The sequence below is a fragment of the Mercenaria mercenaria genome, chromosome 2, assembly GCF_021730395.1.
Source record: "Mercenaria mercenaria strain notata chromosome 2, MADL_Memer_1, whole genome shotgun sequence".
NCBI classification, from domain to species: domain Eukaryota; kingdom Metazoa; phylum Mollusca; class Bivalvia; order Venerida; family Veneridae; genus Mercenaria; species Mercenaria mercenaria.
In genome coordinates, this window is record NC_069362.1 from 68240929 (window position 1) to 68267330 (window position 26402).

The 26402-nt window shown below is 34.9% G+C and overlaps 3 protein-coding genes across 4 annotated transcripts; 1 reads left to right on the forward strand and 2 right to left on the reverse strand.

The window, feature by feature from the left end:
- Positions 1-11756: 11756 nt before the first annotated feature.
- LOC123564190 (uncharacterized) lies at positions 11757-13444 on the reverse strand. Its single transcript, XM_045357562.2, has 2 exons — positions 12873-13444; positions 11757-12702 (listed from the first exon to the last, which is right to left on the reverse strand). Exon 2 carries the CDS (start codon positions 12680-12682, stop codon positions 11828-11830), a length of 855 nt encoding a protein of 284 aa, XP_045213497.2. The 5' UTR covers positions 12683-12702; positions 12873-13444; the 3' UTR covers positions 11757-11827.
- A 3751-nt stretch (positions 13445-17195) lies between these two features.
- LOC123562810 (uncharacterized) lies at positions 17196-20271 on the forward strand. 2 transcript variants are annotated; one of them, XM_053536834.1, is made up of 4 exons: positions 17196-17215; positions 18153-18344; positions 18549-18599; positions 19196-20271. In XM_053536834.1, exons 2-4 carry the CDS (start codon positions 18201-18203, stop codon positions 19355-19357), a joined length of 357 nt encoding a protein of 118 aa, XP_053392809.1. In that variant the 5' UTR covers positions 17196-17215; positions 18153-18200; the 3' UTR covers positions 19358-20271. The 2 variants fall into 2 exon arrangements, with proteins under 2 accessions (XP_053392809.1, XP_045211344.1); XM_045355409.2 differs by lacking the exon at positions 17196-17215 and adding an exon at positions 17492-17704.
- A 4642-nt stretch (positions 20272-24913) lies between these two features.
- Positions 24914-26072, reverse strand: LOC123562256 (carbohydrate sulfotransferase 14-like). Its single transcript, XM_045354903.2, has one exon. It carries the CDS (start codon positions 25896-25898, stop codon positions 25005-25007), a length of 894 nt encoding a protein of 297 aa, XP_045210838.1. The 5' UTR covers positions 25899-26072; the 3' UTR covers positions 24914-25004.
- Positions 26073-26402: the final 330 nt, after the last annotated feature.

Genomic DNA, 26402 nt, shown 5'->3' on the forward strand with positions numbered 1-26402 from the left:
ACGTAAGCTTTAAGTTTGTTTGAATCCCTCTCGAGTCCGCTTCCTGGAAAACCAGTACTGTGTCATATGAGGAGTGGTTGTAACCCCAGTGGGGCACGAACCCACAACCCCTGGGTTGAGCGGCCGACACCTTAACCACTAGACCGCCGCTCCATTTTTTATCAAGCTATTTGAAATTGGAACAGTCTTCCAATAAAAATAAATACAAAGCAAAACACACTTTTAAGAAAGAAGTCAATCCGAAACTGAATGACAGCATGCAATGCGCAGAAAAACGCAAATTATACCTTTTGTTAATATGTCAGATTTTTATCATTTGTGTACAGAATTTGTTCTGTGATGTGTGTGTCAGTGGTCTTTTCCTCCTTTGGCATTTTTTCTTTGAAATCAATCCACCTAAATGTGGTTATATAAAACATGTCATCTAACGTAACCCTTCAAAGACTGTAATATCATTTAATCGGAGTTGTTTTTCTTTGTTTCAGTTTCTTGTTATTATTTAATATAAAAAGTGTAAAATCATGGTATTTTTGTTCGCAACGAACTATTTGGTGACGTTATTTTGAAATATATATACGAATAACCCTAAATCTATTTATCTATCTAACATTGCCTAATCCCGGTAGAGAGTGATGACCAGTGCATTTTAATAGTTTTTCATGTGTGGGTCTTGTTACATTATGTATGAGGATTAATTGTTCCCATGTGTGTATTGATCATTGTTCACACCACTTATGTTGTATGTATGTATACTTTATTGTAAGAAAGTGCATCAGAAATCTCTCTCTATATATTTTACCAATATATATATATATATATAAAATTCTTAAACTTGGATAAAAACACTGGCATGTCGTTCTTGTTCAGATAGACAACAGTAAAACACGTGAGATGATCGTTTGGAAGCACATAACACAACGAAGCAAAACAAAAGCAGACTCGGTTCGATAGTCTGTTTACGAGAGGTAATGGAACGTGCCACACTCCTCAAGTCCTAAACACTTCTAACATAGACAAGTGGAATATTCTGCATGATTCCCAACTCCCAGAAAAACGATATACCGAAACAGGGATGTATTGTTATCTTTCAGGAAGTATCATCTGTGGTCTTAAGTTTTTAGTATATTTTGGGTTACCAAAGATATTTTTGGAGCCTTCAAAAGGGCTACCTCTAGATGAAAATCACAATTATACATCGTTTAAACCACATACTAATCAAAACTATATAGTTCAAACTATAATGATGAATCTAAACATTTTGAATTCCTTTTATTTTCCATCAAAATGATCCTGTGTGACTAATGCTGTAGGCATCTTTTCTAGCTATTTGACGGAAAAAAAGTAGTTCAAATCTAACAGAGCTCACCGACTCACATTGTTTGTAATTTCTATTTCAATTACTGTAAAGTAAAAGTAGTTTCTAAATAACAGACATTACGTAAATCTGGAGCTTTCTAACTCGCTCCTCTTTATGTCAATGATAAATGAAAAGAAATAGGGGTTTAACCATATTCACAGTGATTTTAACCTATTAGTTTTCACAATAGGTTTTGGGACTTTACTATTTTGCATTATTAAATGACGCTACATTTGAAAAAAAGTCTTGGTCTTTTATTTCGGACGGACGTGTTAACTAATGTCACAGCAGATATACCGAAACTATGCATATTTATATATTTCATGTAATTTTTTCCCTTACACTTTACACTTTTTCGCACAATTCTTGATATGTACATCTTGCAAGTTCCAATTTTGTTTTTGCAAGTAACAGTTAATGTCAAACTATCCGCAGGAACTAGAGAACGGATTGTTTTCAGTTTTAGTTAACTATCACGACAAACATATAATTTTGCCAATATGTTACATGCTACTGAAAGTATGTTTACGAATATTAGCGTACGCTAAGCAACACATGTTGTTGATGACATTTCAAAATTTTAACAAATCAAATTACGCGATCATACAAATTTAGTCATTTTACGACTTCAATCTATTTTTGAACAGTGACAAATATGCACTGAAATGTCTAAAATTTACAAACCATTGAACAAATTATAAAGGAAGAATATGGCAACAAAAACAAAATTATGTCTTTATCGTGTTCTATAGAAAGAAACATAATATTTATGTGATATATAATCATTTTCCGGTAAAATTCATAAACATTTTGAAATTTTAATAAGTTACTAGCAGCATTTTGATGTACCTGTATATTTAATCTAAAATACATTGAGTAAAGTTTAAGAAATTAGCAAAACAGAAAATGGATGGTGAGCTGTTCCAGTCTGTAAAGATCGATGGTCTCTGCTGCTATACAGAGCTGTAAAAACAGTATTGCGATACTATTTTACTTAAACTCATTCTCTAAAAGAAAGGCGATGAATTTTGCGTGCATTTGCTTGGCATGTGCAGCTGTGTCATTTTTTGACGCCATCCTTAAGGCTTCGTTGTTTGCTATGATTTCTTTAACGCCTATATGTGGCATCTTAATATCGTCCACTTTCATTAAAGTATTAGTTAGAGCCTCATATCTAGGATCGTCGACTGAAGAATCAAATTTCTCCCCAAATTTTCCAAAGAATCTTGGCGACAGTGCCCATTTAGGAGTAACAAGTTCGCCATTGTGCAGTGATTTTGTTCGCTCAAGAGGAAGCCCTGCATATCGCACCGATTTTGTTGGACTTGTTGATCTTGATCGTTCGTATAAAGCTGATTTTCTGCCATTGGAAGTAGAGACATTCACAGAAGGAAGTCTGTCTTCCGTTTTTATTTCATCTGACTGATAATTGTTTACAGCAGTATTACTAGAATTTACATACACTCCCCGATTTGGAATTATTGGTTTTTCGCATGAAACCTTTACAAACTTTGTCTTTTCAGTGTTTTTATTATTGCCTTCATTCCTTCTAACAGCACTTTTGCTACCCATAAAGTAGCTGGAACATTTCCCACTTGAAATCTTATTAGACTGTCTGGAAGCATGCTTGTTTAAAACAGTGTTATGTCTAGACGTTCTTGATTCAGCACGTGGTGCTTCGTTACTCAACCCTTTCTTCTTCTCTGCCCTCGAACTTGCTCTGCTAGCCCTTGACTCTGCACGAGAAACTGGGTCATCTATAACCGGACTACTTCGGGCGCTGAGGTCTTCCATTTGCGGTATTCTAACAGTTAATATTTTCTTCGGCCTCTCAGCATGCGTTTTTTCAATAACTTTCCTTGCTGATGCCATGAACTGTTTCATCATCTTTTCTTTCACATTTTGTCTTTCTACAAATTTTTGCTTTTCATACTCATGGTTAGCTAGAAATTTGTACCTCTCTCTGCCAAGTTCAAGCTGCCTTGAGTATAACATTCTTTCTTCTGTAACATTCTCTGTTATATTATTTACACCGCGCGCACATTTTCGTGATAAATGCTCATTGTCTCCTTTATTTATCCAGCCGTTTATTTCCTTGATTGTTGTAGACTTATCCTTTTTTGTTGAATTACGCCGTCCTAAAGACGGAGCGCTTTTCGATACGCCTTTTCTATCCATTTCTTCCTGATTTCTAGTTTTCTACTGATACGTTTTAAGTTTCCTTATCATTAGTATAATGTAGGACAACACAGTCCAGTATCCAGGAGTTTATAATCTTTCTTTACACAGATTCCGAAATATATGTTATGATAATATGGAAGCACACTAACGTTTGTCTCCGTTTTTAAAAACAATATCTCCCGGACGTATTTAATAATCATTGTTCATAAACGTTAGGAAATCTTTATAAAATGGATTAAATTTAATCGTTGCTTAAGTTTAGAAATAAAAAAAAATGAAAAATTCATGAACCTGATAGATTAAAGTAATCTGCTTTGACTGACACACCAAACAAAGCTGTCCTTAGATTAACCTTACCGAGCAAGGCTTTCACACGTATATTATGTGGGCCGACATGCGGTCTTGATTGCTACTAATATTAATAATTTTAATTGTCTGGTACATCAGATTAACCTGGTGTAATTTCTCTAAAATCGTTCAGGAAATGGCGACGATTTGAGTCTAAAGGTTAGAATTGCGATACATTGTCACTCACGGAAAGTGGTATGGAATATAAAAACCGGCATCATAATATATAATAGTTGTTGCAAAAGATTATTTCTGCACGTGCGATTTAAAGTAAACGGCAGATCACAGTCAAAGTTTTAGCTTGAGATATTAGCTTCTCGTTTTTATGTTTCTTTTACGTAAAAACAATTATTTATTTTATTTGACAATAGAATGTGACTTGTAATGTACAGTGCAAGATAGTTGCAGAGTCCTAACTTCGTTAATATTAGTTTGTTAACAGTATGTTTCATTAAAAAAAAACTAGTAATCTGGGAAACATTACCTGCAATATTTTACTAACAGTGTATGACATTCGAGAATAACTTATAGCCGGAAGTAGGCGTTCTTGATTAAAAATCAATTCAGTTATCAATTTATATGGCAAAACTTTGTGGGAATGTAAAAGAATTTACAACTGGGAATGTATAAAATAAGAAGCAGACTGATTCTTATACGTTTGTTGTCTATAGTTTTTTAAGTGATTTTGAGAAAATAAAGCAAACATTTCAACTTTTGATATATCGTTTATAAATTTGATGACAGCTATTATCAAAACAGATTTCTATATCACCTATATCATGCCCGTTAAATGCCGCTTTGCTTTACTCTGATACATCCTTTAGTAAAATGAATTTCACTAGAACAAAAATCCCTGCTTTTTTGTCATATGATTAAATTTTGCTTAGTTTTGCTTAGTTACGGCAACCTTTTGAATCACTTGATATTGTACCTTTCAGTAGAGGCAAACCATTTACATAAAAACATTGAAGTTTACGTCAAAATATGGATATGGATCTGACTTTTCGTACCTCCTCTTGCTAGGGACAGACAACTTAATTTATGGACATTTTCATTCAATTTTATATATATTTAGAAATTGTGTGATTTGTTTAAAGGTATTTCTATTACTAACAATAACAAGATAAGTCTGTTATACCAGACTTCTCCAGAAATATATATGATCTGATAATCAAATAAAAAAAATATTAAAAGCCGAGAATTTGATGGGGCCAATACTTGTTTTGATTTGTATAAGAGTCGGAAGACCTTTTTTTTCAGAACTAGAAAGCCAAAAATTTTGTTCAGATTGAAAAAAACTTATAAAGATATATATTCTGTGACTGAGCTACAAAAGGCATAACAAAACACTCATGGTTGTTCAGGGATGAACTGGGGAGCAGGAGTCTGCGGACTCCTCACCCGAAAAGTGTAAATGCAAGCAAAATGTTTGATATTAGTCCACCTTTATTTTTAGTAATGATTGCTTTAAGGTAATCAAACATTATTACTTTATCTATAGGAGAGGGAGGTAGCGGGCCTCCCTAAATTAGACCAGGAGCCAGAACACGTTTTAAGCGAAGTTTTATTCAATATGTTGAAACCAGAATATTGTTTTAAGCAAATCAAAATTTAGACTTTTTCATGAAAATCCAAGCAAGCCCTCACCTACCCAATAGAATAATAAATGGTCTCCTCCTTTGGACAGTAATATTCACAAATATGTGACATCATCCTTCGTACAATGTATCAAACCCTTTAACATCCTGCAAATATAAGGGAGGTAATTTGTGGACTGATATATATATATATGACGCGTACTTTGCAGCATAACTCCATAACTGCTACACTTAATTAACTGTAAGTGATTAACTGATTTTTAGTTTTGATATATTAGGAAACGACTATCAAAATTACTTTTAATATATGTACATGTATATTATAATTATAATGTTATAATATGGAATGTTAACAGCGTTCTTTCATGAATATATCTTTTATTATTATTCAACTTTACAATATTACACACTGTATTAGATCAATTGCAAACATCATATGAAACAGACAGAGCTCATACAAAACATAACTGAGCCAATATGAGAAAAACAGGGCCAATACGAAAAAACAGGGCCAATACGGAATTCAAGCATTTTGATTGGTTCAAAAGAGAGGGCCAATACGGAGAAGCCACTTCCGTTTGATTTTTAAATGACGCCATTTTGTTTTACATCAGAGTTATAGATTACATTTTTTTTCACATTTTGATAAAAAAAAGTCATCCAACATGTTCATTTAATAACCAAGTATGACTGAGCGGGATGTACGTCTTCGGAGATTACAACGGTACTTTCGCTTATTCGGTATTGTGTAAAATGCAAGTGTTTCCTGTCAGAAATTCTATCAGTTGGAGGCAGTAAACAGTTTTGAGCTGTTAGTGTCGAATTGGCCGGGGTGAAATTTACAAATAAGAGGCAATTTACGGAATGAAGTGCATATTTGAACTTCTAAATAATAATAATTGCTAGAATTGAAGTTTCAGCGGCTAGAATTGAGTTTCACTTATTTAAAAAAAATCAGTTGAGTAGCCTTGATCTTGATAGTATGACGTAATGACTTGCAGGAGCGTATACATGCTTCCTCTGAGCTAGCTTAAAGTGGGGTTGTCATTTTAGCAGGGGCCTCAGGAAAACTGGAACAGTGAAAAAACGGTACGGATGGCACATATATTTGAGCTTATTTTCAGATTTTACAGTGTTACTGGAGTATGGAACAGTGTAGCAATTGGGGCTATCGTTTTCAGGGAATTTTCTGCAGCGATTTAAAAATCGGCAAATTTAGCTTTTTTCGACATCAGTTTCCGCGACCGGGAGAGCACAAAATTCAGGTCTTGTAAACAGAAAACTAGATATTAGAGATGTATTGTAGATGGTTTGTAACGATAGACATACAGTGGTGTTAATGTTGCAATATCTTTATTTCAGGTGTGTGGTTACAGACTTTTGTGTGAGGTTTTGAAAGTTAGGTAGGCGACTCTAAGCCGAGAAGCTCAGAAAACTGTTTACTGCCTCCAGTTGTCAAGGAAAATAATAAGAAAATATGGAAACTCATATTAATAAAAAGGATGAGACTTATCTTTAACAGACATTTTGATAGTGTGGACTATTTGTGCAATGATAAATAGCGATTCAAGTGCTGGAAAGTGGATGAATAAATTGGCGAACAAGAGTGTCAGTTGTGAACTGCAAACAATTTCGGATAAGAATTAAACGAGGCATGGGACTATATAATATGTGCTTGATTGGTTGTATTATCTTGATCAACACATATGTGTATAATTTTGTGTCTCGTTGCTTGCAGCCTAAAAGGAAACGACTTTTAAAGCAGTTTTTATGACAGTTCAAATGATATGGTACTCGCTAAAGAAAATAAATAGGAATTCCAAAAAATAAGGTATGTTCTAGTTACTCTTGATTTTGTCGCATTAAAAGTATCTTTCAAAATTATTCTCAAGTACCTACATACAACTCATTCTGTTTTACTGGCGAAAATGATCATGATTTCTAAAATACGTCTAAACTGTAAACAACTTGTCAAAGAATGACACGATTTTTCACCTGAACGTGCATAGCTGTCATAAGGTAACTCACAGAGTTCTTATACTGTTACCGCCAACAGTTGAAAGTTGAATAATAATATTAACATTAATCAAGCGATTTCATATTGGCCTAGTTATTTGTCCTCGGGCAGTCGTATTGGCCCTCGGCCTACGGCCTCGGGCCAATACGACTACCCTTGGACAAATAAAAAGGCCAATATGAAATTGCTTGATTAATAACATTATATTATTGTGTAACTTACATTTATTGATTAAGAAGTTTGTTCTTATGTATGGGTAATAATAAAGGAAAAACATTCGCATTATAACATCTTACACATGGTCACAAAGTCTGCATGTGCATGCATCAAGTGCGCTTTTGAAGTAACAATAAACACATCAATCAATATATCATCTGTGCGACTTACCACTATAATCAATACACATCTGTTTATCTATTGATTCTGCTTAACTCCCTTTTCGTGTATTACTAGCAGCAGCAAGTCATCGGGTGAGTTAAAATATCATCACCGTATAATGGAAAAGAAGAAAACTTGAAATAATTGAAAAAGGTATGGACCTGTCTATATGAAAGGGGATGCGTATGGCGAGTCATTCTCATGGGGCGCTCAAATGGTTAACAATTTTGTTAAGAAGTAATTTGTCTTGTCTCAGTTCGTCTGTCTTATACGGTCTGCCATCCAAGCTCGTTTCTCAAAGAGGTAACACTGTCCTGATATGAATAATTATTTTTAACCCAGCGGACTACAATACGTTTGACTTTTTCAATTTTATCAATATTATACTGGGTGTAAGGGGACCAGCCAGATAAAGAGTATTCCAACTGCGGTCTTACAAGAGTCTTATTGGCATGTTGTTTGAACTTCTCATTTTTGGTGATGATGTTCATGCGAAGAAAACCAAGATTTTGTCAGCGAAAAATGATATGAGCCGTGCCATGGGAAAACCAACATAGTGGCTTTGCGACCAGCATGGATCCAGACCAGCCTGCGCATCCGCGCAGTCTGGTCAGAATCCATGCTGTTCGCTAACAGTTTCTCCAATTCCAATAGGCTTTAAAAGCGAACAGCATGGAGCCTGACCAGACTGCGCGGATGCGCAGGCTGGTCTGGATCCTTGCTGGTCGCATACCCACTATGTTGGTTTTCTCATGGCACGGCTCATATTAACTACGCAGAAAATTAGTATAGATGTATTTAAAAGTGTTTCTCTACCTGTTAAGGTTAAGGTTAAGTAAAGGTTGTTGACTTCGAATTACTTGCCTCTCCCCTCTACGGTTATATAAAATCTGTTAAAATATCCTTTGTAAACATAGAACGCAACCAAGCGTAATAAGCCACGGGAAGAGACACCCAATTGGCCTGTTTTACTCAGATGACAATCCATGCGTTAAAAAGTGTCCCTATGGGTTCCTGCGATCTTCCTTCACCAATAAAAAGATTAGCAAGTTGCCATACTGAATAAAACTCCGTCTACTGTTATTTAAGCAGTTTTTAAATGCCATATGACTGCCTGGAATATGTGTTATATTTTCTATCTGTAGTCGTCAAGGAGAACTTACAGTATCTTTGGAATAGAATTACGCTTAAATCGATGCTAAGGGCATGAGGACTGTCACACTTTTCTAGCGCCTCGTCCAATATGATTTTCTCAGCTGGGTACTCGTCCAAGTATACCTCGTATTGTACAGAACAATGTTAAATAACTTTATAATATTGCATATAATTTTGCCCTATGGATACGAGGTTTGAAACTGACGTATCAAAAAAGTTTATTTTCACAAACGACTAATTTCATCAGTAAGGAAACGGAAAATCCGAAGCAGAATGTGTTGCACCATTAAAATACGCTGCAGCCTGAGAAAGATACAATAATTTTAAATCGATCTGATTTGATAATAAACCCGTCCTTCCTTTTTAGTAACATTTTATGAAATAAAGTGAGCCGTGCCATGAGAAAACCAACATAGTGGGTTTGCGACCAGCATGGATCCAGACCAGCCTGCGCATCCGCGCAGTCTGGTCAGGATCCATGCTGTTCGCTTTCAAAGTATAGACAGTTAGAGAAACTGATAGCGAACAGCATGGATCCTGACCAGACTGCGCGGATGCGCAGGCTGGTCTGGATCCATGCTGGTCGCAAAGCCACTATGTTGGTTTTCCCATGGCACGGCTCAAGTAATTTTGTGTAGCTCTATAGACTCTTTGTTTCGTTACCGCCGTATCAAACAGTTAATAATGAGAGATTAGAGAATAGACAATGCTTAAACTTATAAATCTAAATGTCTCTAAAGCAGTTTGGACTGGTTTTCATGGTTGACTTATTGAACTGTTCCATATCCAAATTATCTTCTGATGTTTTACTCTAAGAACTATACTGTCTTAAATCTCTACTTAACTATGCAAGAAAAAATGACTTAATGAATACTAAAAGCCGGAGAAATATATCAATTGTGACAGAAGTAACATAACGCTAATGCATCTGTACACTTCACGCCAAATCACCATTGTGATCACATGGGTGAAGTTTCAATTCATCCGCACAGGTTGTAACTACAATACCAGCTTACATGCAAACCCTTTACAAAGATATGAATGGATGAGTCCAATAGCTCTACATACTCTTCGAACCCGTAAAGAACATAGTCAAGGTAAGTTTCCATTCCACGTTTGCTATGCATTCGAACTAGACGGCATGCAATCAATGGTAGAAATAAGAACATTATTATATAGCAGAGCACAAAGGGCATGGCAATATGATGACAATTAATTTCTTAACAAATATTCAAGACATACGAGGGCTATTCAATAAATACGTAGACTGGCTGTACAACTTTGTTCCCGTTATGTACAATTTAGTATTAATGGTACCGTTTTAAGCAGTAGCATGTCCGATAGCAACTGTAAGTATTAAAACAGACAGATATCGCACAGTATAAAATTAGAGGCTATTTAATATCTAAAGGAACACGACAGCGGTCCAGTCGAACTTTTGACGTCTTGAATGTAAAGTCATCAATAACTGCAAATTAAATAACATAATTTTCTCTGCATCAGAAGATCCCATTAACTCTGTAAATATACTATGTCACACTTATGTGATGTCTCCTTAAAATTTGATGCCAATCGATGATCCAAGTATTAAATAAACAACGTTTCATTTAGGACAGTCATACGAAGAGGTCATACAGAACAATGACGTCACATGAACATTAAAAAAAAGCTGAGTGAAACATCTGAATTGCTGTAACAAAAGTTTTAGCTGAACTGTATTCCAAAAACGCTTAATCATCATTTAGTATAAATTTTGATAAAAACATGATAAAGGATATTACACCTATAAATATATTGTTTTATGATATCCAGAGAATTAAATGACAAAGTTAATATAATATCTTTATATCATGCTTCAGAAAACTACACGCGAACACATAGAAAACGATACCTTGCTGAAAATTCGTCAAATGATATACTATTTTTACTGGTATGATTTTACAGATTTTAAATCAAAATTAAATCAATTACGAAAATTACTGTAAACTCAGTGGACGTTACGAAGGTGACGCTTGTAACCTGGCCCACAGAGCATATCCCCCTACTTAAAAAAATGACCACAGCACAAACATAATGCATGTTGACAATTTAATATAATTATATGATAGATGCATTATGTTTCAAAATGATACACTATTATGACGTCTTTTTGGCTAGTTTTTAAATTATGACATCAGTCTACGTATTTTGTGAACGACCCTCACACATGAAGTTTAATTTCTTTTTGTAAAATGTTCATTATCATGTGAAATTCCCCTACTAATCCTTAAAAATTTTCATTGAATGTATTTGTTTCACGTTTGAAATTGAAATACGAAGCATCGAAGCATGTTCACCATGTTACTCAACATGAAATACATTTCTAAACTTGGCATTCGCTGTAAAAAACTACTAGTCAATTTAACATCAGTCTTTTAAACTCTGCTATGTAAGCCTTTACCTAAAATATGTTGAGAATTACACTGAGAAATGTAACTCAAATGTAATGAGTAAAAATGAGCTTGAAGCTGTTTTTATAAGATATTGTCTAACTTACTGTTTCTGTTGTCGCATATTATTACAAGTATCACATTTGTCTGTCTATCATTTTAAAGGTCTTCAGCTACATTTTTGTGATGTTCACAATGTCAGGTTTAGAGCTGAGAATTTCATTTCGTAGAGAGAGAGAGAGAGAAAAGTGCCAAGTTAATGCGAATGATTTAAATGCAAAGTAACGAATTAATATAAGATTAATTTTATTTTCCAATTATTTTATTAAAGCACTTTTACATATCTAATGTTGGAAATTCTCATTTAAAACATTATATTGTTTTCTTCCATGAAGATTTTAATTTTCAGTTCTAATTCTCTTCGTGCCTCTTTCCCGCCGACCTTTATAGGTTTTCTTAAAGCTTCAATGTTCCTGATTATTGTTGATACTTCAGTTTTGCAGTCAGATATATAGTTTGTAGACAAAGCACTTTCTAATGCAGAAAATCTTGGCTCCTTTGAAATACTAGCTTCACTTGTCTTTTTATTTCTCACAAAAGACGGAAAACTGTGAGAAGAAAGCGACCTATTTATACTGTCATGACCTGCGGTTGAGGGTCTTGACCAGTCAGACATAGCCAGAGGAGTCCACTCCTCAACTTCTGCTGTAGAGTTAAGAAACTTGGTTTTTGCTGGTACTGTTCTTGGTCGGGTGTCCCCATTGCCAGTCGTTAGATATTCCCTACGCGAGAGGTCAGCCTCAAATTGTACAGTCTTTGGTCGAATTAAGGGTGTGATAAACATGAGAGATGGAGCTGAATGACTTTCACTTCTAGGTCGTTCAGACATGATACTTCTCTCTGCTGAAGGGGTAAATGCACTTTGTGGTCTGTTGAATTTGATTCGAAAACCTTTACGTTTTTGCTTATCTTTAAAAGTTTGTATTTCATGTTCATACTTTGATAATATCTTAAAACGTTCTTTTCCTAATTCCATCATTCGTGCTCGAAGCAGTCTCTCTTCTGTAATATTTTCCGCGAGTTGCCCCGAGTGGATGCGAGAAGTTTCAGGCTCGTGCTCTTTCCCGCTTAAAACCCATTCTTCGATTTCTTTTACAACCGTTGTTTTCTTTGACTTCGATCTTCTAGTTGGAGCACTCTTAATTCTAGGTGGGTGCATTGTGAGGGCTTATTCAATGCCTTTAGAAATATAAGCAAAAATAATTTAATTGAAGACATGTACACACTTGGTCGTATTGAAATTAAATACTCAACAGATAATGGATCATCGCATTATTGCCTAGGAAATGCAAAATTCCAGCTTTAAGCGATTATAATTTTATTCTGAAAAAAATTTTTAAATTACATACCTGTTATGAACTCCCACAATTGTCAACGTATTAGTCCTCTGTTTTCGGAATTTAATTTTGAAAATCTACAATTCAAAATCATTGCTCTTCTATTGACATTTTATCAATAACTGCCAAATGCTGTTATTTAATTGAATAGTTATAGGGCACATGTCTCAGATATCTAATTATCAGTAACAATAATCCCACGGGTTTCCGTTCAAAATCTTAATACTGTGTCAAATTCATGCGCGCCCATTCCATTGTCCATAATCCCAAATTTTGTAACAAATGATGTCCCGTGAACAAATACTATTCATTAATGTATTGATATTTTAATGCTATTTTCTGATCCGTCCTGGCCTATCAAATTTAAAACAATGGTAGACAAATATGATTCACGATAGAGTCTTTGCTAAATCATTGAAATATTCCACGTCTCGAATTTCACGTAGTCAAAACATTCTGTCAGCGTTAAGTGGTCCAGATATCCGTCGTAGCTTGTGGTCCCTGCATCCCAATGATTTAGTAGATTTAGTAGTTACTCCATTCGTTATAACTGATTCCAACGATTAGTGTATTATGTTTAAGTATTGAATTTATTTAGCATGTTTAAATAATTGTTTACCATATACCTCCTGTATCTAATTAATGTTTAATAATGTTTGTTTTGCAACTGAATGAAGTACTTTAAGACGTGCTTCCATAAAACACGAACTTTACTGTAACATAGACAAGAGTCTCTGCTCAGTAACGAAGAATAATTATGCTCCGTTGGACAGATAGTAAATAGATTTTGCAAGACAAATTATGCATTAAGATTTTAAGTATTCTCAATAAATTTTCGAACAAACAGAATGATTACAATTTGTTTGCTTAATCTAAACATCTAACAGAAAATTTAAATCCCGTTGATTTATTTGAAGCATTGTCAAGTAAGTTGTGTTTGCAAGCATAACGGAAATTAAAACAACGAAATTGCTTCTTAAAAATGTGGTGAATAAAATTTAATATAAGCTTGAGTAATTTGAAATTTTACATAAGCAGATTTATTTAAACTTTAGATAAACAGTTATTTCAATTTGATTTTGTTGCTTTCATATTCCTATGAATTACCATACTGACAATATCATGTACTTGTACGATTGAATTCAGTTGAAATTTCACGTTCTCTGAATCGAGTACCTGTGCAATGTCAATAATAACCAGGGGTGCAATGTAGACCATGTGTCCCTCTCCTACAACTATTTTTGAAAGTATAGGACGGTTGATTTCTGTAAGCATAAATAAGCCATGTACAAAATATAGATAATCTTTAAGCTTAATTCATCAGCAGTAGATAAGATTTCTTCTATCTTCACAATCAGTATATTGTATAACAGTAACCATCAACTGTAAATGATATTCTTAGATCCATGCAAAAGTTTTAAGCGTCAAGTTCTTTGAGATTTCAATTTAAGTTACCCGAGGACAGCAAACAGTCTTTAGAATTCATGATTTATTAATGGCCAATTATCCCGTAACAAAAGCGGTAGTTATTTAAGTCAATATATAAAACAAACTAACTGAATGAATATTTACATAGCATTATCTATTATTATTTCTAATATTGTATGTTTAAATAACCGCTGTGTGAAATTGGGAACTTTAACTGTGTATATGCGTATGACGCAACTATAGAACTGATACTCACGCAGTCAAAATAAAAATGCATATGTGCCGCACCATGGGAAAACCAACATAGTGCATTTGCGACCAGCATGGATCCAGACCTGCCTGCGCATCCGCGCAGTCTGGTCAGGATCCATGCTGTTTGCTTTCAAAGCCTATTGTAATTAGAGAAACCGTTAGCGAACAGCATGGATCCTGACCAGACTGCGCGGATGCGCAAGCTGGTCTTGATCCATGCTTGTCGCAAATGCACTATGGTGGTTTTCTCATGGTGCGGCTCAATTATTTGAAAAACTCAGCAGCAGCCACATCACGCATTATACAACCTCTCTTAGAACATTCACGACCCCTAATTTCCTGCTGATTATAGCAGTTTGGAGCATCCGAGTTAAATAGTAAACGTTAAATAAAAGAGAGTGAACATTTAAATCTTGCTTACGATATAGTTCATTTACAGGCATTTTTCTTTTCTTTGCCGAAACATATTCGAAAAAATAAAGCAGTGGTTAATCCTCCGTTATATATTAGACAGACAGACAGACAGGCAGAGAGACTATGGACGATATCATTCATTTCAGACAGATAGACAATTATTTTCTTCTGACGTTTAATTTAAATTGGAGCATGGTCTTTTGACGGGTTTGATTAATATATCTTTATGCTATCTTTTCATAAGTCCATGTTATATAGATGGAAATTCGTCAAAAAAGATCGTAGGATGAAATGATTTATTAGCTAAAATGTACAACAAGGTTAACTTGCTGAAATAGTAGTCAACTGAGCCTGTGTTATGCTACTGCTCAACATAATCAGTGGTTATGGCCTCATTTTGAATAATACCAGTATTGTCACACCCTATATATAGATCCCCGGGGAGCTATATTCGGAGCACGTTTTCGTATATAGCTCCTTGCTATAGAGGAGCTGTATACGAACACAAGCGTGTGCAAATCCGAATATGACTTCCTTTACATTGGTTTCATCCTAAAACAGTGATGTAAGAGTAATACAAAACATGAGTATGTGGTACAGTGTTATTTAGACATACGATTCTATCCCCCACACCTCGGGGAAGCGGGGGAGGCATACAAAATTACTCTTCTCTCTTCGTTCGTTCGTACGAACGAATAAGAGAGCGAGCGCAAGTAGGTAAGAACGTCCCGAAAATAGGTACCATTTGAATGACAATCACGAAACTTCATGATAACTGGTAAATGAGGTTAAGTATCTAGGTTTTAATTTTTGTATCTGATCTGACAGTTATGGTCCTTGAATTGGTCTAGATAATACTTGGTCATACTGTGACAGGCATTCATCTTCTGAACTGTGTGAAAGAGTCACCAGATTTGAAACAAATGTTCATTTGGTTGAAGTGACGATTTTATTTTCGTATCGGACTAGTAACAGTAATTGCCTAACCGGTCTGTCATTCTCTTTAAATACGAAAAAAAACATGTCTTAGATATAATATCGTGACACATTGAGCATGACCCCAGGTTTAGGAAATCAAATGCCGTTAGCCAAACCCTGCGTTCTAGTTCGGCATTCTTTAATTAGAACGAAAGATTAAATGTTGATAACCAGCTTTGTATTTTTTGTTCAGCTATATTTTGTTCATCTATATAAAATCGGATGCCGGTGGCCGAGCTCGGCAGTGCAGTTCGGCAGTACGGTTATGTGTATGCCGGTAGCCAATCCCAGAGCCAACTTCACACACATTACTGAATGTAGAATGCGGATCCGGACTATTCTATATTTTAAGTCGCTTCTTAGAACTTGATCTCAATGTCTTAAATGAATGAGCAACTACATGGTATCTACGAGTACGTACTCCGAATATAGCTCTCCAAGAGCTATATCCGAATGGAGCCATGTGGGGTGTGACATAGCATTCGCTCCGACGATTATGTAAATGGAACACACAGATGGTCACAATGTAAATAGACTTCTATGCAGAGTTAATAAAATCAATTACATTTACTAGTATATCCATTGTGACAGAATTGAGAAATTTTTCTTCAACAAACGTCTTGCCTTATTTTTCACAGATATAGCCTCATGTAAATTTAAATTTAACTTTCAGTGACTTGTAACTGTATTCCCTGTCGAATACGTACATGTAGTTTAGTATATATATATATATATATATATATATATATATATATATATATATATATATATATATATATATATATATATATATATATATATATCGCAGCATATCATCGATAGAAACTAACTTGAATTTAGAAAGAGACATTTTGGGCTAGTTGCAATAGGTTAACTAGTTCTCAACTTGAATGAGAATTAACTTTCAGAAATTAAAACATTAATGTTGGTACAATCCCAAATATTTATTTAAAAAATCGACCGTGCCTTAATACAACCACTTAAAGCAAAGTCAGAAAAATCTCCATGGAAATCGAAAGCTTCGATCATTTTCGTTTTTTTTTCAAACAAAACCCTATCGTAATACCGACCCTAACATCGGGCTTGATTAATGCGCCCTATACACCGTTGTACGTTAACTCACAAAGCGTGTGAGAACAATATCCTCTCGTGAACTAATCAACAATCATTGACTATCTATCACTGTTAAAATCAATGAAGTTCATTTTATTTGTACCCAATTCGTTTACGACTGGACTATGATTTATGCACTTAAGTCCAGACTTGCCTATTAAATATTAAAGGTAATATGATTAATTGGAATTTAAACGACGAAATAAATAAATATACGTGAAAAATAATAATGTTACAATAGCTCTTAATAACTTCTCTGTTTCACATTTTCATACATCTATTCATATAGAAAAAAAGTCTGCAGGAAAATAAATAAACGCTGCACAATAATCAATAGCGTATTTGTTTGTTCGCATAAATATATCGTTATTCGCGTTGGTGAATAATATATGATAACTTTGTATAACTATACAGCAGGATATAATACGATAGGTATATAGATTATCTCGGCCGTTGTTAGGCTTAGTGAACATGTAACACGAGATTTTCAGCCCCATTGATCATTAATTTAAGCTATTGACAGATTTATAGCGTTGGATTTCGACTTTCTTTGTATCAAATAATTTATATTACATGTATACCTTTTTAAACTGCCATTTGTCATGTTAAATGTATGATTTCAAAGTGCGATAAATGATTATAGAGACGACTTTCTCAATGTAAGTATCTTTATTTTTGTTGTATCTTCGTAATTTAATATAAATTTTATACTGGGTTTACAGAAAAAAACTTTGTAAAATTAAATGTAATAGAACTTACGTTACCTCGGATCGCTAAGCAATATAGCATATATCATACCAGTGACCACTTAGTCATCTGTCAAGTGGTCTTGGACAAATACTGACCATTTCTTATCGGTCACATCAAATAAGTGGCAGGTATGGTCTAAGCATATCCATGCTATACCTTCAAGTGATCTTTTAGATAAATGTACATTCATCTAAAAACAACAATTTACGATGATTTCCTCAAAATAAACAAGACATTGTTTAGTCAATTCGTATACATCATTCAAATAACCTTAGGATATTATTGTAATACGTTTAATTCATAGACTATTCATGCTAGATGGCTACAAATAGTAAATGATGATTTTCCTGTTAACAGAGAGGTAGACAGGCAACTTTTGTTTCACCATAGTCTCATACGGTAGAGATGGCGAATCGTGCTACATCTCCGGACTCCGCATCAAGTACTGCAGAGTTACCCAATGTCCATGGACTAAGTAAGGCATCCCCACATCCAGAAGAATGGACACTTCCACACGAATGGAATATAGAGAAGAGGGAAATGTTTGAGGTATTGTTATTTTGGTTTCCACATGTGCTCAAGATGTATCTTTTGTTCATTCGAACAGTTTCAGTAAAATTTCTCAAAGAATTAACCTTTAAATACTTTGATATAGAGTGTCTTTAATGAATATGCATACACATTCCTTACTGCCATGGCATTCTAGAATAAGATATTTACTACATTGTACACTGAAGTTTTATCATATTGCAGAATTGGAAGATGGATGTTCAGAATCAGATATCGAATATTGCTGGAACGCTGGTAAGTCTGAGTTACATTAGCATCACTTTACACAATCTATAAGATCGCTATAGCTTTCACATTTTGTGTTTTTATGAATATGAATATGACCGAATGTTTTGAATCAGTGAATTAAATTTAGTTTTCAAAACTATCCAGGAAACAATTAAAGAAGTAAACAACCCTATGCCCCTAATCTAATTGACTTTAGCGTACAGCGTTTTTGCAGCATGCCTCTAAAGGTGTTTCATGTGACATTAATTAAAACATTTTATACACTCTCGAAACATTTGTACTAGATCATAAACTAGACAACAGACATATTTGTAACATTTCCACTTTATGGCTGTTATAGAGCCACCCAAGTTTGAGACATGACATTTCATTATCAATGTATCGTTTGTATATTGTCGCAATTAATAGAAGATTACACCAATAACAAGATTATCAGCACTTGCAAGTGTTAAAAGTGACATAACAGTGACATATTGTTTGATATTTTTGTTTGTTCTTTTTACGTAATGCTGTCAGATTTACAAACTTTCTAACTGTTGCTGCTGACTCTCCTATTAAAACATATATACTTGAGGGTTACAAACCGTACCGTTTTATTACAGAGCAACTCACTGCGGAAACATCCACGGACTGACGTTGAAAGATTAGACTATAGTGATGTCATTGAAGATAATGTTCTCCAGAAAGCAGTTGTACAGAAGGAAAGGCAAGCAGGAAATACGCTACACTACGGACTTGCAAGAGTTCCTGCTCCTAACAGATAATCGAGGAGAGGCACTCAAGTTTCAGTTTCTTTTTCGTTCTTAAATAAACCTTGCACTATACGAAGATTGAGCTGGATGCAAGTTGTTGTTGTGCGCGAACATTGTATTTGACAATGAGCTTTTTTGCTATCTATATCAACACCAGCTGGCCATGATTTATACATATTATAAACACATTATATATCATATTTATATTTTTGCGTGTGCTGCAATAGGTAATTTGGTTTTACTGTTATTACATTAGAATTAAATATGCTTTGAAATTTGACTGACACAATTGATGCTTCTATTGAGGTACAATGAGTTGAAGGTGACAAACATATTTATACAAAGTGTGTAATGAAAACTATGAGTTTCATTGGTTCTTTTAGCTCAACAATAACTTCTTGTTAGCCGTTTGACCCGCAAGTTGGAGATATACGTTATATTATATAAATATGCAAAAGAGACCACATAAAATGGCTCAGTATAACTATTGAACACCTTATGTAATGTTTTGCTTTTCTCAAAATGAAGTGAATACTTGGAAAATATTATAGTATGAAGATTTCTTTCCTGTACGTGAAAATGTGGTATAGACAAATCTGAACTTTTCTACCTGCTGCCATGAAAAAAGTGTCGTGCAGAGAAGAATCAACACTTCCGTCTGTCAATTTTATTCTCGGAAATTCCTAAATGAATAAAGAAAGTCTGAAAAATATAGATATTAACAAATTATACACACTGAAAACATGCGCTATACCGTAAAGTTGTAAGGTTATGTTTTGGTTTGATTCCTGGATTAGCTTATGGATATATATTATATTGAAACTTATTTGAGTCACGAGCATTATCTTTATTGCCATGTGTGTTTTGTGCAATCCGTGTGTTGTTATATTTTCATAAATATTTGTAAATATAACGAAGACGTTTGAGTTTGGTCTTTATTTTCAATTTTCCGTCCTTCTTCACGAACTTTTTAATTCATAACATGTACGGTACAACCAGGAACAAAACATATTATTCAATGTATTAAAGTATGTGGCGATCGTAAAAATCTCCCCGTACTTGAGCTCAGTAATATATTTTCTTGTCCTTTGGGGTCTTGCAGTATAGAGTTGCTAGTGCGCGTTGCACATTTCATTACCTCTCGTTAACAGATTCGATCAAACAGAATCTGCTATTATCTTGCTTGATTGAATACTATACTTCCAGAGGATCTTCTTATAGGATTTATCTTTTATCTTGCCACCTGGCCACCAGACTTAGACAAAACTTCGGCTAAAATTCATACCAGATATCATTACATAGGAGAAATAGTATTTAAAATATATTGTAAAATCAAGCTCAGTCTCATATGTGTGTATGCCCGAATATGCATACATTACGCATACGTTTACTAATTTTGGATACAATTTTTCCCTTGTTCTTTTTCAGTCTTTATTAGTCCCATACTCGTTGAAAACCAGTTTCGGGGACTATAGGAATGCGCTTTTCCGTCATTCCGTCGTTCTGCCATTCCGTCATTCCGTTCGTCCGCAAGTTCGTGTTCGGTCCATAACTCTTTCATCCATGAAGGGATTTTAATATTACTTGGCACAAATGTTCCCCATGATGAGACGACGTGTCATGCACAAAACCTGGACCCCTAGCTCAAAGGTCAAGGTCACAATTAGAGGTCAAATGCCAACACTGGGTTTTTTTCCTGTCCGGTCCATAACTCTCCCATCCATAAAGGGATTTTAATATCATTTGGCACAGTTGTACCTCGTAATAAGATGATGTGTCATGCACAACCTTCAGACCCCTAGCTCAAAGGTCAATGTCACACTTAGCAGTCAAATGTTAACATGGCATGAACAGGGTCTGTTTCGTGTCCGGTCCATAACTGTCATTCTTTAAGGGATTTCAATATCACTTGGCACAGATGTTCCCCATGATAAGACGACGTGTCATGTGCAAATCCCGGACCCCTTGCTCAAAGTTCAAGGTAACAATTGGGGGGGTCAAAGGTCAATAGGGTTTTTTTCCTGTCCGGTCCATAACTCTGCCATCCATGAAGGGATTTTGATATGACTTGGCACAAATGTTCCCCATGATGAAACAACGTGTCATGTGCAAAACCCGTACCCCTAGCTCAAAGGTCAAGGTCATAATTGGAGGCCAAAGGTCAATAGGGTTTTTTACCTCTCCGGTCCAGAACTCTGTCATCCATCTAGGGATTACAATATTACTTGGCATAAATGTTCCCCATGACGAGACGACGTGTCGTGCGCAACACCCAGAACGGTCACGTGACGGTCACACTTTGAGATCAAAGGTCAATATGAATTTTTTCCTGTCCTGTCTATAACTTTGTCATGCAAAACAGGATTTAAATATCAATATTGCACAAACATTACCCTGGATGAGACAACATGTTGTGCGCAAAGCCCGGGCCCTAGGTCTAAGGTCAAGGTCATACTTAGAGGTCAAAGGTCAAATTCAAGAATGACTTTGACCAGAGCATTTCTTCTTTACGCATGGAGGGATTTTAATGTAACTTGGCACAAATATTCAACACCATGAGACGAATTGTCATGCGCAAGAACCAGGTCCCTAGGCCTAAGGTCAAGGTCATACTTAGAGGTCAAAGGTCAAATTCAAGAATGACTTTGTACGGAGCATTTCTTCTTCATACATGGAGGGATTTTGATGTAACTTGGCACAAATGTTCACCACCATGAGGCACCCTTTTTTTAGAATTACGTCCCTCTGATGTTACTATAAATAGATTATATTGTAACTTTTATATTACTGGCCGTAGGGAAAAATCGAGACCACTTTTCTGTGGTACAACATGCATGTTACATCCAATTTTTAGGTGTATTTTGACCTATCTTTACCTGGTTAAGAGTTTCTTGTGGACTTACATTATAAAGAATCTTTTTTTTAGGATTAATTTCACTTTGTTGTTACTATAAATAACTTTCATGATAACTTTTTTATAATTGGCCAAAAAAATTCCAAATGAAAACAACTGTATACATTTTTATATATGCAAATTTTAATCCAAGTGCTTTGTTATATTATATTGTATATATAGTACAATATTGTTTATACATCATTGGCAGATATCAGTTCATTATGTTATACTGCAGTAGAGAAAATTAGGTGCCTTCCAGTAGGGGACTTTGTATTGCATGGCAATACTTCATTCACTTATTTAATATGAGATTCTTATTTCACTAGAAATATGCAAGGTCTGCGCTTCTGGAGTGTGACTTTTCCTATTGCATCTCTGTCTGTTTGTTCTGCATATTTTTTGATTTGGAAGAGTTGACTTTGATTGTTAATTCTTTGATTGTCAGTGCTACAGTTTGTGTGCTAATTTCTTAAACTCAGAGAAAACGCAACAAGGATATATAATATTTTTGTCGGATAAATGGAGATTAATAACTAATATTTTTGACTTTCGTTATGTTTTGGTCCTACACGTTAGTAAAACATCACAATGTTGTCTGCTAGAATGATTGCAGAAGAAATCTGAAGTATACGTCTTCCAGTATAATTTATGTGTTAGTTTTTCTTAACATCTTTTCCAAGATGCTTCTTGAGACGCTAAAATTTTAGATTTAAAACAGATTATCAATCAATCTCGCTGAGATTAGGTTGGCAAATTCCATATCTCAATTGCATGTTTTACAACTCCAACTTTTATCATATTTAAACTGGCATATCATAATAGATTGTCCCCCTTGATAATAGCCCGATAATCAATATTGGTTTTCCGAAAGCAAAGTTTCAATGGTTGATTTCAAATATGTCTTTTCTCTTGTATTTATATACAGACCGCATTGTCCGCTTAAGGAGAAGAATTCTAAAGGATTTGTCTTTCATTCTTATCATTTCCTTAATATCATGTTAACTTGAAGTTGTAATAATACAAATCTGTGTTATGTTTTATTTTAGAGACGGCAAATTACAATCAGTAATGACAATACCTAAAAGAGAAGAATTAAATGGTTGCACTATAAAACAATGAGTAGAAAGATTTGATAAGAAATCTTGTACAATTCAAATGCATGTAGCTAGAAAAATCTTATAAGAATTTAGGAGTCCAGGCTTACCGAGGAGCTTTCGTCAGGAAACAGTGTGCCTTTAGAGAAGGCAAAACTACATGTCCAGCTGCGGAAGAATACACCTAACGCAAATGTTCGCTATGTAATGTATGTCAGTAAACAGCAAACAGAAGTAAATATGAAGAGTATGAAGACCGATAGAACCAATTGGGGACCATGTGTTGAGCAGATCTGTTGTTAGTTGAGTGTAGCGCAGATAAATAAAGAAAATTTATCACTGTCTAAACCATATCACTACTACGAAGGGAGATGTTCTTCTAAAACAGACGGTGATTGAACAACATTTCTTTCGAAGTTGTGTGAGAGGAATTTAAGAGCGCCGATCACCATAATTGAAATGTTGAAGCGTTGAAGTTTTGTCAGCAAAAGCTTAACCTATTCTACTAATAGCCGATCAAAGTTTACTTTCTTTGGTTCAAATCTTCGGGTCTAGCTCTTTTGTCTTAAAAAAGGAGCTAGAAAAAAATTACCATATTTCAATACAAAATATGGATTGTGTTTATAGCAAGATTATCGGGCTGATTTAGATTTGTTATAACTATGCCGTTAACTTCCAATGAAATTTATCAACAGATGAAAATAAAACGCATAACATAATGATATTCTCCTGTGTAAAAGTTCAAATAATTTTGGTTATTAAAACACATTTATCAGCAGCACACGGCATTTGTGACAATTTCTTCTTTTCTTAAATGCCAGAAAATCTTGTTATCACAATCAAATTCCACTATGACAACATTTTCTTCAGCGATACATTCGGCGGATAAATACCGCACTCTAGCTTGGCAGTTATATGTTATTCCTCATTACAAAGTCAGCGGCAGGTATTTGCAAACTGGCCACGGTTAGAACCTTAATAGAGGTAAGTCTCAAAAAGAAGACCCCGTTTTCCTCTAAAATAATATTTAATGTGGAGTTCCGTTGTGCTGCTCTAGAATTAAATTTTTGATAAGCATTCATCTGACCTTAACGTTATTAGTGTCGCTAAAATGCGAAACTTTAAGCTTTACCTGGAAATCTGAAAACAACTAGAAAAGAGTACTTAATTCTGTTGACAATTTAGTTTTGTAATGCTGAATACATCATCATCTTCACTATTTTCAGTAATCTCCTCACTCTAGAAGAGTATACTTACGTTTTTACATAGGAGAGATTTGTTTGCAAGGCACTCTGTATTGTTTGACTCTTGCTTTTTACTAACTTTTTGCCACCAGACAAAATAATGTTTTGGAAAAATTGGATCATAACTTCGCGAACTAAGTTTCATCATACATTGACAACAGAGTCTTATAGATAGCAGCATCTGATATTGTTTATGGACTTATATGATACAAGATAACCATGAGTGTATTCTTTACGTCCTTCTGCTAAGTGATTTCTATTGATATAAGGATACAAAACAGGGACGGATGATTAAGTCTCAGACAGGCTTGCGAGAAGTTAAAAAAACTGGCATTTGCTACTAGCTACTAAAGGTGTTAGAGTAACATTCGGCGAAGTAGTGCCGCAATCTACCATTAAAATATGTTATGGGAAAAGGCTGGTCTTCATTTAATCTTTTTATCACCAAACAAAATTTCTGGTTTGTCATCGTACTCAAAAAGACGGAAGTCTGCTTCGTATATCCTTCTAATCATTTCAAACTCAGGTTTAGAAACTTTTGAATACATTTGTAGAAAGTGTTCCCTCTGTAACTGTTTTCTTTCTTCCGATGTCGATTTGTCACGTGCTTCCACTGCTAGCCGAACAAATTGTTCTTCTGTGAGTGTGTTTTCTTGTGATTCCTTCAGCGGAAAGTTCTGTCTTCCAATAATTCCACGTATCTGCATTTTCTTCCAAGACCTATTTAAAGCTTCGTAGAAACTTATACAGTGAATGTAATCCTTTCGGAATTTTTTATCAAAAGGCTGATGTGCTGTATCTTTTACAGCATCTAGCCAAGACAACCGACCACCCTCTGCTTCTAATAAATTGATAGTTTGATTGGAGAGTTTGAGACGTCGAGCTAGCTCTAAAGAGTCTTCAGCAAAAGATTCCATTTTTCCAACGAACTCGTAATTGACCCCGCATGGTTTGCACAATGTTGTCATTCTATCAAAATGCCCATCTACTTTTGCGCCCTTCTGTTTAGGATCCATAGCTTTTATAACGTATTCCACATATTCATGAAATTGTAAGTCGTGTCCACATTGAATACTTTTTAAATCCGGCTTCTGTCTAGTGTTACGAATGGCGGGGACACCAATTGCTTTCCAGTATATAGGATTTGGTGCTAAAAGTTTATCTACATATCCAGAAATAAGGCGGTTATAAGGGTTTCGTACAAACAAAAATCTCGAAACACCATTTTTCTTGGAAATCTGTTTAGGTAAATAGCGCTTGTCAAAGCGAATTGCATAGGGATTAACGATATCTTCAAACTCGGGAAGATTTTTTATCATGTATAATCTTTTGATAAAAGTAGTGCCTATTTTCCATATAATACATGTTTCCACATAACCCCATTCGTAGGTGCCGAACACTTGTACACCTTTTCTTAAAGTCTGAGTTCTATTACAGGCTTTACTCAATCTACTTGCTAGGTTATAGCCGTCTGAAGACCTTGTCTTTGTTACTATTCGGATACCTGTTGAATTTAGACTTATCTGCAACGAGAATAGACAAGTTGTTTTGTAAAGTTAAAGAAAAAAAGGCAAAACCAAAAAGGGACAGTTACAAAGAACAAGATAATTATGCAATAAAAACTGAAAAGATCTATTTAGAAGCATATAACGTATGCAATTTCGGTCTCGATTTGAGGAGTTCGTTATATATGGAACAAACCTCACGCTCCTTAGCACAGGCCTCGGCAGAATGCTAGTATATAGATATACTGAATGCACTCAGTGACCCAAAAGGACCCGAAAATATAACAGCACTGAGTCTAAGTATGGGGATAGTTGACG

Excerpts from the sequence above, each read along its gene's own strand:
- LOC123564190 (XM_045357562.2), bottom strand. The coding sequence starts at position 12,682 with ATGCACCCACCTAGAATTAAGAGTGCTCCAACTAGAAGATCGAAGTCA.
- LOC123562810 (XM_053536834.1), top strand. The coding sequence starts at position 18,201 with ATGGCGAATCGTGCTACATCTCCGGACTCCGCATCAAGTACTGCAGAG. Across the intron at positions 18,345-18,548 it reads AGAAGAGGGAAATGTTTGAG|AATTGGAAGATGGATGTTCA; the intron begins GTATTGTTATTT and ends ATCATATTGCAG. Across the intron at positions 18,600-19,195 it reads CGAATATTGCTGGAACGCTG|AGCAACTCACTGCGGAAACA; the intron begins GTAAGTCTGAGT and ends GTTTTATTACAG.
- LOC123562256 (XM_045354903.2), bottom strand. The coding sequence starts at position 25,898 with ATGATAAAAAATCTTCCCGAGTTTGAAGATATCGTTAATCCCTATGCA.